The sequence below is a fragment of the Arachis ipaensis genome, chromosome B03, assembly GCF_000816755.2.
Source record: "Arachis ipaensis cultivar K30076 chromosome B03, Araip1.1, whole genome shotgun sequence".
NCBI lineage: Eukaryota > Viridiplantae > Streptophyta > Magnoliopsida > Fabales > Fabaceae > Arachis > Arachis ipaensis.
In genome coordinates, this window is record NC_029787.2 from 13,162,699 (window position 1) to 13,176,164 (window position 13,466).

The following is a 13,466-nucleotide window of genomic DNA, read 5'->3' on the forward strand; positions in this document are numbered from 1 at the left end:
AAGTGAATATGGCAAGATGATAATTATTTCACGTTTCTGAGTTTTCTTTAGTGGTGCAGGTTGCAAAGTGTGTTTTCTTTTTTTTCTCTCTCCTTTTAAGCTTGTATTTTGCTAGTTATATTGACATAGTCCACTCTTGGATAAACATTGCTTGTGAACCTGGCTTGAATAAAATCTGCTCTATGGTAATTCCAAAAATGAGGAACCAAGGTCTCATTCAAGTGAGGGATTCATTTCATATGCCATATGGTGGAGTCACTTATAGCGAACCTAATCAAGTTTACTTATAAAACTAATAAATACAAATCAAGATTCCAAACAGAAGGGAGAAATATAAATCAAGGCAGTGTAGTGATGTATGGATACACTCATTTTAAATTTGTTAGACAAGGAGATCAAGGTGTATATATACATATATATATACAGTATAAAAAGAGAATTTTAGATAAATTATAATATTTTGATATATACTATTTTTAAATTCATTTTAAGCATGTTAATTAAAAATAATATTGGACAAATTAATACGAAATTGTATTTGAATGTGTCTAAATATGTAAATAGGAGTACTTTTATAAGATATAGTTGAACACAAAAGTATACGTACTAAATAAGTGTCTGAAATGTGAACATAACAATTCAAAAGAATGTCTATATTCAGAAATAGTAACCATGTTATAATGTCCGTTATTGTGGTATCATTTTTTGTGTAGTTTTCTTATTAATTTTTATATATTGAAAGAATGTTTGAATTGAAGGACAAAGATCAGAGTACAGGGTTCAGAAAGACTCGTCCTTGTTTTATTTTTTTTTTTTATTTCTCACGGTATTCCCTAGTCCGACAAGTTAAAGACTAATTCACCGCAATATTGAGTTCCATTTAACCACTAGACCATCCCAAATTGGTTCCTCATCCTTGTTTTATGATGTATTGTATTTAACAACATTCTCGATATAAAATCTGTATCTATTCATGTATCTGTTGAGGTTGAATTGTATGGATTCTTCGTTTTGTATGTTTGTTTTGTTAAGGTTACTGCCCTCCTCTATCTTACGCTTTGTATGTCTTAATGAAATTGAGCACTCCCTCCGATAGGGAAAAAAAAATAATGAAAAAGAAAAAGAAGACAATATCATTGTGATATGACTCACGAGAGACAAGAACTTTTAAGTGCATTTACATTTGTACTGATAAAAGTGGTAAGTTGATACCCCTTATTTTGTTTTTAATCTTTAAAACTTTGTTGTCTTCTTTATAGCTTTAGTAAGTGCTTGAGTAAGGTAATATAACAGTAAATTTGGCTCAGCTATGATGGTTTCTGTCTTTCTGGTGATGAGAAATGGTGTGTCATCCATAAACTGCACTGAGTGTACCTGGTGGTGCAAAGCAACATAGTTTATTTTTGTTTCTCTTTTGGTACAAAACGTTTGGCTAATAATTTACTTCAGCATGATTTGGAAATTTTTTTAAAGAGATACCTGTACTTATTGCAAGTATTTCACTTTGCGTTTGTAAATGAAAAATATCATATGTATTTGTACTTTCATCTTTTAAAAATAAGAATATTTTTTAAAGTTATAAAATTAACCATCTAAAATTTAAATAAACTTGTAACCATCAAAGTTTAGCTCTCTTCGACAATTCTAACTAATTATTGGTTTTAATGTATCACCCTTAGTTAAGTGTCCTATGCGGCATGATATAATTCATTTAATTAACAAAAATTTGAAAAACTAAATAAATATTAATTTAATTAATCTACCTTAATTTTTTTCGGTGCCAATTTGAAGGAGAAAAAGCAAATTGAAGAGTGATCCAATTTTGGAAGATTCCCAACAAGACGTGCTTGAACATCTTAAGTCCTCAACAAATTTGAAGAAACTGAGATTTGAGTCAATGGCAAAGTGGGAGGAATGGAACATCATAGATGGTATACTGAGTTTTCTAGTCTATCAAACCTATCTCTGAGTGGTTGTCCGAAACTCAAAAGAAAATTTACCCAGCAATCTTTCTTGCTTGATTGAACTTCTTGTATATGATTGTTGTCTACTTGAATCACAATTTTCAGGAGAAGTGGATAGATTTTGAGGGTTAGGAGAGTCAGAATACTAAGGGCTTTTTCATATTTTGCAAAATGAGGAAGAAGAAATTGGGGTTGGAATGGTAATCTAATCTTTTAGGGTTTAGTTGGAGTGTATCTTATCACGTAGGACATTTAATTAAAATTACCTATTGGTCAAAATGGTCAAATAGAACTAAATTTTAATGATTATTAAATTTATTTAAATTTTTTATGGTCAATTTTATTAGTAATTAAATTTTTTATGATAAAAAATGATTATTTATTCTATATTTTATATGATTTAATAATTGTGACTTATTAGACTAATTTTTTGTGTATGCATAATATAGTTATATCAAATAAAAATATATAATATAAATGTTAGCAGCTAAAAGAACAAATAAATAAAATGTTTTGATATCAGCTATTGTTTTTATTGATTAAAAAAATAAAATTTTGAGGTATTTTCAAGTACAAAAAAGTATGGTTAAGCTATTCAAATACAAATGATAAAAGCTATGAAAATAGTCTTTTATCTTATTGCCCCATATATTCTTCTGTAGGCATAGTTTTGACATCTTACATTTGCACACATTCCTTAAATTTTATTCAAGGTGGAGTCTAACAAATTTTATTTACGGGCCTGCTACACATACAAGTTTACAAGCATCCAAGTTGGCCCAGCCCAAATCGAAGACACGCGCATAAAGAAGCATAACATGGCGCGTCAAAATCACGCGCTCAACACAAACGGTTACGTATGGCAGACTCTTCCACTTCCTCCACTTCTTCCACTTCTCAAAACGCTTCGAAAACAAGGAAACGCTCCCATTTTCGAGCAAAAATCAAAGTTCAAAACATACAAATCGTTGTTCGAAACCTCCATCAAAACAACATCAAACTCTCCGTGAAGAATCTGAAGAGAAAACAAAGCAACAACACTCAACGTAAGTTCATTAACATTACTGTATATTCTACTTTTCTTCTACGTCGTTCTTCTAGGGTTTACTGGGCTATTATTCTTGCTTCTTTGTTACACTGTTCTAAGTTCTACGTCGTTCTTCTAAGTTCTACGTCGTTCTAAGTTCTCCTGCTAATGTTGTTGATTTTTGGGGGTTTATTCCGTAGATTGGGGGGTGTATACTGCTTGAACTTGTAATGTGGCTTGATATTGAAGCATGTTTGACTGATATCTGACTGATATATATGAATGTATCTGAATAATATCTATCTCACTGTTATCAATGGGTGTATCTGATTCTTACATATGGGTGTATCTCACTGTTATCAATGGGTGTATCTGAATCATATATGCGTGTATTTTACTGATATCTCAATTAATTTGATATTGAAGCATGTTTGAGTGATACCTGACTGATATATATGGATTTATCTGAATCATATCTATGGGTGTATCTCACTGTTATCAATGAGTGTATCTGACTCATATCTATGGGTGTATCTTACTGTTATTAATGGGTGTATCTGACTCATATATATGGGTGTATATTACTGATGTCTTTGGGTGTATTTTTCGTTTCAGACAAAATGGCAGCAAGAAACCAAACAAAGGACCTTAAGTGTGTCACACATCTCCTGAGTGATAAGTTCAGAAACATGACTGAGGAGAAGAAGGCAATTGTCAGGGATCTCAGATTTGGTGGGTTGATGCACGTCCCACCTCTAAGGGTGGATCACCAACTCTTAAGGGAACTGGCAAACAACTTCAAACTTGGGGAGAACAGACTGAAGACAGGATATGGTTCTTTCCAAATAACACCAAAGACAATAGGTGATGCGCTTGGCATCAATGCAACAGGTAACTAGCTCAAAATTATAGGTGTATATTAAGTTCATGATTGGGTGTATTTAAGGTTGATGCTTGGGTGTTTTTGAACCGATTTTGATACTTTGTTGTTTTCTTTTTTGTAGGAAATCTGTTTCCTGAGAAAGTTGAGTATAAGCAACTTTCTGATGATGACAAAATAATTTATAGAAGATTCTAGGGTAAGACCCTCAAAAGTCTTACCGATGAAATGATGGAAATAGGCGTTGGCAGCGAAGAGGAAAGCCTGATGTTCAAGAGGATATTCATCCTCTACATACAGATGGCGTTCCTTTTGCCAACGACGATAAACAAAATATCGCCCGTGCACCTGGCCCCAATTTTTGAGATGGACGGCATCTCGGAGCGAAACTGGGGGGCCATGTTTTGACCTTCATCGTCAAGGGCATCACAGACTACAAGGAGAAAAAGAAGAAGGCAATTGATGGCTGCCTCTTTGCCCTCATGATAATATACTTTCATCTTTCTGAAAACAAAGGCAAGAAGAGGGCCGAAAGACCACCAAAGCCTTGGATTGCCAACTGGACTAAGGAGAAGTTGGTGGAAAGAATGACTGCAGAAAAAGAAGAAATTTTGGTAAGTAAACATAATATGTTGCTTGTATTTTATTTACCTGAATGCTGCTAGCTAAAATATCTCATGTTTCAGGGGATTGTGAAGATGGCGGAGACAAGAGCAAGAGAAAAAATAAAAAAAAAAAGAAAAAAAGAAAAAAAACAAGAAATAAAAAAAAACAAAAAAAAGGAAGGCGAGTCCAACATCGTCTTCGGAGATAGAAACAGCTACTGACAGTGACACTTCTACCTCTGACTCTGAGACTCAACAAGACTCAGAGGATTCAGCAAGAAAACACCCCATCAAAAAGGGGAAAAAGTAAGTACCATACTTGGGTGTAATTTCTTTTTCGAGTTGGGTGTATTTTGTTGATCACGTTGGGTGTATTTTTAGTATGTTCTAAATAATCATTGTTTGCCTTCCAGAATGGACTCCAGAAAAAGAAAGCAGATGCAAGAGGAGTCAGATTCTGATTCAGAATCTGAATCTGAACCAAGTGATGAGTAATGTCCTGAAATTATTACTCCTTTCTTTTGGCTTCATTATAAAGATTTCGTGTATTAACTAAAGTGTCTATTATTATATTAACTTATAGGAGCGAAGAATCATCACCTGCAGAGAAGGAGAAGAAAAAGAAAAAAACAAAAACAACACCAAAAAAGTAAGCACTTCTTTGCATAATATTCTGTGATAAAATTAATTTTTTATTTCTGATTGGTACTCTTTTTTTCCACCCAGAACACAACCAAAAAAGAGAGTTGGAATATTAAGTTTGTTGTGTTAGGTGTATATTGTCCATTCGGTTGGTTGTATCTTGTGCATTCATTTGGGTGTATTTTATACCTGTATCTTATTTTGTCTGAATAACATGAAATCTGTTTTAGAATACCGGCTGTAAACTTGGGAAGTGATGGTCCTTCCTCTCAAGGACACACAGAACAGAGTAGTGTAAACCAGCCGTCACAGAGCATGTAATTTCTCTTTCAAATAACCGTTACTTTTTTTCTTCTATTACCCTTCTACTTCTAATTCTGTATATATTTTTTTTAGAAAAAAAAGCCCTTTATTATTTTATTCAAGAAAAAAAAGGCAGGAAAAAAAAGCAAAAACTGCAAGTATGTAAGTTCTCAAAAAAACAAAGCCTGTCTTCTTTTTGAATTGTTCGGGTGTATTTCTTAAATTTCTTTGGGTGTATTCTAGGTTGAGTCCGTCTGATTCGAATATGATGGTTGTGAGGGAACAGACACCGTCGGAAGCGCTTGCAATATGAGTTTTCCAATAATATTTCAACCTTATAACCTTATTATTTTCAAAGGCGTTGTTAACCTTTCATTTTTCTTCTTGTTTAGAGTCCCGATTCAGGTTTTTGTGCCGGCATCCCAAACAACCACTGAGACAGATTTTGAACCAACCCCTATGCTACAGATTGAAGGGACTACAGAAACGTAAGAAATAGTATTGAGTGTATATTTGTTTAGAGTTTGGGTGTATATTAGCTAACAGTTTGGGTGTATATTGTTCATGATTAGTTTTTTTTACGCCGTGATTAATTTTTTGTAACTGTGCAGCACTCCTGAAACCCCCAAACAACTTCAAGAGACCACACCCACGGTTCCCCCAGCTCCAACTAAAATGTAAGTTCATCAGACTAAAATCAATCTTTGCTTATCATCCGTATATTCTTATTCTTATTCTTATTTTTATACATGACGCAGTCATCCAGACGCAGAAGACGCTGCTACCCTGTTGATGATGGCACGGGCAGCATCCTATGTTCCTAAAACAGATCCAGGGGTGCCATCATTCAGCCTTGGATTGACTGATTCAAGCCAGGAGGGGGCGTCAACGCAGGAGACAGAAAGGGAAAAATCTCCAGAAGCTGCGAATTTGATAGAACAATTGGACAGTTTGGTCCAAAGAATAGCAAGCAGCGCGGCGAAGGGAAAAAACACAAGTCCACAAATTCAGAGGGAGACTGGGGGAGAAAGTTCTGCAAAGTTTGAAACTCCTGGGGGAATGAATCAAATTCCAGATGATATGAAACAAAAGTGCTACATCTGGGGGATGAGACTGAAGGAAGATGCAGATGGCAATACTAACGAGTATGAGGAAATGTGCACTCTGATTGGCCAAGGAGAATACATTTTGATGAGAATGCACCTTGCCTCCCTACAGGCAAAAAGTGGTATAGAATCTCAGGTAATATTAGAATAACATTAATCTTTTTACACCAAAGTCAATTACAATGCTTATTAATGTAAAATTGATTTTGGCATATATTTCTAGATTGTATCTGCCATCTGCCTCATTCTCAACAACAAAAATGAAAAGAGGTTTAAAGAACAAATATACTGTCTCCCCCCCGATATTGTGGTAAGTGTTACTTCTCCGAACTTTGGGTGTATTTTCTGTATTGATTTGGGTGTATTTTTTAGGTTCCATTGGGTGTAAGTTTAGTATTTCATTTCTTGATTCGCAATTCTTGCAGTGCATGGCACTTTCGGATCACCCAAACGGGAAATTCGTATCACCGAAAACGAAAAAGGAATTCAGGGTGGAAGCCTACCCGAGTTTCATTCCCTTCATAGATAGAAAAAAATTGACTTCGCACCCATATGTAAGTTTTTGTTTGCTAAATTTGTTAGTATGCTTATTTACTTATTTGCAAAATAAAATAACACACTGTTCACGTGTGGCAATCCTTCAGATTTTTGCCCCTGTCTGCTACTCGGGGCATTGGTGGTTATGGCTGATAAAAACAAGAAAGCGAAAATGTCAAATACTTGACCCGCTACACAAAAAAGCTCCCACTGATGAGAGAAAGGCCATTAATAAATTCACTGTAAGTTGCCTCTGTCTTCTTTACTTTAATAGATAGGTCTATTTCTTTAGTTCTGATGGGTGTATATTGTCCATTCAGTTGGATGTATCTTGTCAATCGGGCAATTAGAGAGAGTAGTGCTATAAGGCTGTCGAAGCCATCCTCTATATTATTAAGTCCGTTTTGTCAGATTAATTCTGCTGATATAGAAATTGGGTAATCCAACTGCTTGGTAGTTTGTAAATTGAACAAATAATGTAAATATTTGCCATTTATCAACAACTTCTATTCCATGTATATTTTTTCCCATAGTTAAACTATCTGTGCTGGTAAACTGTCTGTGATGTATTCAAAAGCTGTATTACAGGTGGTAAAATATGAAGGAAAAATCAAGGCATATATAAACGCAAATTATAAACTGTTACACCCAACGCAAGTCTAATAATACACCCAAGATTGCATAAAATATACACCCAAACTGTCTGTGCTGTATTCAAAATGTATGAATTACATGTACTAAAATATGAAGAAAAACATCAAATCAAATATAAACCCATAACCTGAGAATTTTTACAGCTTTTGTTCTATATGTATCTATATATGTGTCTATATGTAAATTGTGAATTAACGAAAATACACCCAAAATAACAGTGCTTTTACACCCATATTATGTAAAACTATACACCCAACGAGTTATCCCCTGCTGCTGGTACCCTGAACTAATAACTCATAACGTGTCCTTGATATTGGCTGCAATTTGAATGCGCCACTGATGCAGCATCAAAAAGGTTTATCTGAAATATAACACACACACATTACCTAAACTATTAACGAGAAAAATAAACTCAATTGCCACAAATTTAAAGAACAGTACTTTTACCTCGCTTAAAACTTTCGTCTTCTTCTTCTTTGTGGCATTTGCGATCTGTTTCTCCAGCTTTGAACCTAGCCTGTTTTTTGGACGTCCTCTTGTTCGAATCCTTGGCGGGCTTTGAAGCTCGTTAACAGATTCCAAGTTGGCGTCTTCGTGGGATAAAGAAGATGTCCCCTTCCTTTTGGCTTTTAATGATTCCATCTCGGCCATGACGTTATCGTACGCACGGTGCAAAATTGCAGTCAGCTCCTCCGATTCGGAGGCAAATTCGCAGATATTTTGCGGACGAAAAACCAATTGGTCGAACCTCTTGCTTCTTGGCTCCATTAGTGGCTCGTCGTGGCTGCTCTTGATGTGTGTGTGTCGCCTCTTTACCTTCTTGCTCCATCGTTCCAGTATGTATCTCGGTGACACTTGGCTTACTTGTTCGAAGCTTAACACGCTTAGTGCGTGACGGCACAGTATCCCTCTCGACTCGAATAATAAGCATTGGCATTTTACCTCGGCTGCCACTGAGTCGTAAGTAACCACGAACTTGTTGAATATTGAGCTGGAAACTTGTTCTCCGACGTCGTATACTGAATAGCCTAGAGCGGAATTCTTTAATCTGGTGATGCAATTCGCCTTTCCTCTGAATTGCGCTTGGACTTCCCTAAACTTTGCGTGAGTGTACACATCTTGAAACTGAGCTTCAATGCAGGATTTGGTTGCACACGGTATAAGCGTATGAAAATCTGCAGCATCTGATTCTCTCTCTGCTTGCTCGTTGCTTCCGAGGCAATTATCGTATTGTTTGACGAACTGAATAAGCGAGCTGTTCCGGGTGATATACTTGTTAAAAAATGAATGCATGCTCTCGCTCCTTTGTGTGCTTCTCATCCCTGTCCAAAAGTGCTGATCCAGATAGATAGGAACCCATATGTGACGGTCTTCGTACAGATCTGCATAATACACCCAAACACAGGCTGTAAATACACCCGAGGGGACATACAATTTACACCTCTGCTGCAGATTTTAAAAAGACATTACCTGAAAGCCACTTGTTGTCCGCAAGACCAAAATTCAGCAGAAAATCGTTCCAATTCCTATCGAATGAGTCTTTGCTTTGAGAGTTCCAAACAACTTGGCTCATTTCTTGTTCGATATCGGCATGTCCCTTGTACCCGTTTAATTTGCTTGGAATCTTCTTCATGATGTGCCAAATGCACCAGCGGTGAACTGTTGTTGGCATACAGGCCTCTAAAGCCCTTTTCATGGATGCGCACTGATCGGTGAGAAACCCTTTCGGAGCGTTTCCTCCCATGCAACGAAGCCAGCTTTGAAATAACCATTTGAATGATTCAATTTCTTCGTTTTTCATCAAAGAGCATCCGAGAAGTGTTGATTGACCGTGGTGATTCACCCCGACAAAAGAACCACAGACCAAATTATACCTGAAACAAATTACCATGGTCCAGAATGCAAAATCATTAGCTACACCCTAACAAATGCTTCGCATACACCCAATGAAACAGCCAATATACACCTCTACTGCGGATTCGTAAAAATAAATTAATTTGGCATCATAAACAGGGACAGTTTGTTACCTGTTTGTATTGTAGGTGGTGTCGAATGAAATGACGTCTCCGAAATACTCAAAGGCGGCTCTGCTTCTTGCATCGGCCCAAAAAGCCAGCTTAATCGATTGATCCTCTTCGAGTTGGAGCTCAAAAAAGAAATTTTGATTCTTCTCTTTCATTCTTAACAAATATTTTCCGAATTCCTTTGCATCTTCTTGTTTGGAAACATTCCGCACTTCCCTGGTAATGTAATTCTTCACGTCCTTTTCGATAAAATTTAACTCGCGGTGGCCCCCGGCAGCCGCAACAAATGATTGGTATGTTTTGCTTGGTCTGATACCGGCCTCCTCGTTATTCTCTATCGTACGACGAATGGACATGCTTAGTTCCCTGTGCTGTTTGAGCATCTCTGCTTTGCTTGGACAGCAGGGGTATGAATGATCCAGCACAACCTTTGAAATGATCCAAGCACCGACATCCTTCAATGTGTGTATATAAATTCTTGCAGGACAGTTTAAACCGGCTGTCGGATTGGTCTTCTCGGTCGGAGATATTTTAGATTTCCATTTTCCCTCTCTGCTACATGTAATCAGTTGGTTCTTAATCTCGTTTCCCTTCCTATTTGTGCACCGAACTCTTGTAGAGAAACCTGCAGCCTTGGCGTAGTTTCTGTAAAATTTTTCAGCATCTTCAAGGGTGGTAAAGGTCATTCCGACCTTTGGAACAAGCTCGTCATCAACAACTGAGAGAGGCTGCAAAATACACCGTGTCAAAACTGTGAATACACCCATAGATATGATTCAAATACACCCAATCATGTCTAATACGATACAACTCAACTATAGAATGACTTTTAAAGCCATAAACTGTAAATACACAGTCTGCAGATATACACCATCTCAAAAACTAAAAACACACCTAATCATGTCTGATACACCTGAACAACAATAAGTCAATTAAAATAACAAAAAATCAGTAAAGTGTAGATACACCCACACTTCTAGCTAAAATACACCCAAACAAGAATTGATCTACACTCGAGCGTCTGCTACAAATTCTAGGTAATTAATCACAACTAATACATTGAATCGACAGATTCAGGTAAACGTGTTACTTTCACAGTCAATGTTCAGCAATCTTTCAACTACACAATGGTATACAAATTACTGAAAGAAAATTCATACTAATCCTATGTAAATCAAACTTCAGGGACTTCGTTAGATTCTGACTCATAATCCACTTCGCCTGCATTCAGCTGACAATCTGAGGTTGAATGATCCATTATCTTCAAAACGAGATCAAACTTTGATTTCAGAAAACAACAAATCAAAAATAGAAAACGAAGCTCGAGTTGCAGAGAGAGAAAAAGGTAACCTAAACGAAGAAGATGCTAGTGAGAAAAGGAGAGGAAAAGAACGATGGAGAAGAAGGAGGGAAGACGCGCGAGAAGAAGAACAACGAAATCTCAAAATAACGAAAACGAAAAGGGAAAGAAATATTTTAAATCTGGTAGTTAGATATACGCGCGATGTTATATAGCGCGTGTAATCAACGTACCTGAAGCAGCGCATATTTTGATTTTATTGTTTAATGAACTTGTAAAGCATACAAGCCATTAGGGCTTGTATGCAGAGCTTTTCCATTTTATTTAAGGTAATAATTATTCCGGCATTTTCCTAAAATAGGAAATAAATTGTCATTTTTCATGCATTATTGTATAATAAGTTTGTTTTGAACATTTTTAACACATGAAATAATCATACATTTAACTAAGTCAATATATAATTAAAGTTTAAATAAAAATAAACTTTTTTATTATATAGGTATTTCTCAATTTTTATGGTATCATGAGAATAAAAATGTTGTAATGATAAGTTAATTATCTAGAGTTTAATTCAAATACGATAATCTATATTCAAATAAAATATATAGACAGATTTATTTAATGTGTTAAATAAAGTACAATTAAGTTTATTAGAAGATAATATATAAAAAAAGGCAATTTATTCTCTAATTTTCAAAGAGTATTGGTGATTACCTTTATTCAAGATATATTCATACATTGTTGATTTCACCGTAAATTGTTAGGATTTTCCTACTATGATTTGGGTGTGCTTGTTTTAGAAAATCGATTGAGAATCTAACTCATTCTTTTAATTAAAAATTCAAAATTTTTATCTTTTCAATATTTTTGAAAAATAACATATATATTTAGACTTTTACTCAGTTGAATATTAGAACGATAATTAGGAGAATAAATTAAGTGTTTCAATCATTAATTTTTTTTAATTTTTGAACTTGGAACCGTGAGATTAGACGTCCTGAAGCACCCTGCTAGACGTAGATTTTTATAGATGAAGCTTTGCCTGAAGTTGAGCTGCACATAAATGGTCTGAACCTGAATGCATGTATGGCTGCAAATTTCAGTGTCATACTCCTTCTCCTGATTTCTACTTCCATTGCTAATTGTCGTTTTCTTTACTCTGGCAGCAATCTCTTTAACAGTTAACATTGATTTGGACTGCTTAGCAGCATCCATATAATAATAAACATAGTTAGAGTAGTCAGTTTATTATGTGTCACTATTTAACAAAAGTAGTAAAGCACAAAGAATATTTAACTTGAGTTCAATCATATTCTCTCCATATATTTTCCTGCTAAATTGTTCAATACAAACAGAACAACTAGATAAATGATGATATAAACCTTCATACTTTTACATTCGTTTTTCATTTTTTTATTTTAGCTGTTTTTGGTCGGAACCTTAATATTTGAAGTCTTCATGAATGGTTCCATCTTGGGTAAAAAAGTCTTCTTTAACATTTCTAGCCAAGGGTAGATACTAAAGTTGCTCCTATTAATCAGTTCATCCTTTCAGACATAAAGTTGTATAATTAATATGATAACCCGCAGCAAAAATCTTATATATTTTTTTTTCAATCATTCTTTCACTTTTTTGGGCCCTCTTTGGAGAAATAAAACGGAAAAGGCCATGCTGCATTGTCAAGTCATTAGTCACAAGTCACAACCCAGCCACAGTGACATCTTTTAATTACTATAACCAATTATATTATACTAATTTGCATGGTAATGATAGTTCTGTACATATATCAACGCATGTTTTAGTATATAAACTTCTTCCCACACCCCGTCCCCCCCAAAAAATGCAGCAAACAGATAGAATCTGTTTCATCAGAAATCATCACTTCATGTTCAACAAGTTTCACTCAGATAGAAGATGGGTACTATGCATACAGTTACAAAGTAGATTAGAATTCTGAACAAAACTAGCTGATACAAATACTCATTAATCATGGGAGCAGAGGAGCATTACGATACATCTTCTAAGTATATAAAACCTTCCTCTACCTTCTTTGAGAAGATCACCCATTCCTTTGCCCATAATCCTTCTTTTAGATACTCTAATACTCTCAGATGTTTCTATCTTCATCTTCTCCTCTGCATATATCAACTTGGGATTCTGATGCTTGTTTCCTCCTTGGTCTTTCTGAAACATGTAGTGGTGTACTTTTTTACAACTTTTCCTTGTGTTCTGAGTATGCTTTTCTAATGTGATGAAAATATATCACCTTTTTTATTTGGGGGAGCTCTGGGGTGGTGTTGAATGAAGTTTCAACATGCGGTGATGATTGAATTGCATGAAAAAGAAGGGGGGGTTGGGTTAAATAGGAAGAAAAATAATAAATATAAAAAAAAAAAAAAAGAGGGAGAGGGGGTTGTGGTGGTG

At 35.4% G+C, this 13,466-nt stretch overlaps 1 protein-coding gene and 2 long non-coding RNA genes across 3 annotated transcripts; all 3 read left to right on the plus strand.

The window, feature by feature from the left end:
• Window positions 4,273-4,776, plus strand: LOC110269970. The gene is made up of 2 exons (XR_002358846.1): window positions 4,273-4,485; window positions 4,558-4,776. It is a non-coding gene; the product is annotated as an uncharacterized LOC110269970 (long non-coding RNA).
• On the plus strand, window positions 4,928-5,219 carry LOC107634838. Its single transcript, XR_001619068.2, has 3 exons — window positions 4,928-4,967; window positions 5,060-5,125; window positions 5,203-5,219. It is a non-coding gene; the product is annotated as an uncharacterized LOC107634838 (long non-coding RNA).
• LOC107632541 lies at window positions 5,550-6,996 on the plus strand. Its single transcript, XM_021118187.1, has 6 exons — window positions 5,550-5,583; window positions 5,665-5,730; window positions 5,814-5,909; window positions 6,033-6,098; window positions 6,180-6,837; window positions 6,953-6,996. Coding segments are annotated over exons 1-5 (729 nt in total). The 5' UTR covers window positions 5,550-5,581; the 3' UTR covers window positions 6,679-6,837; window positions 6,953-6,996.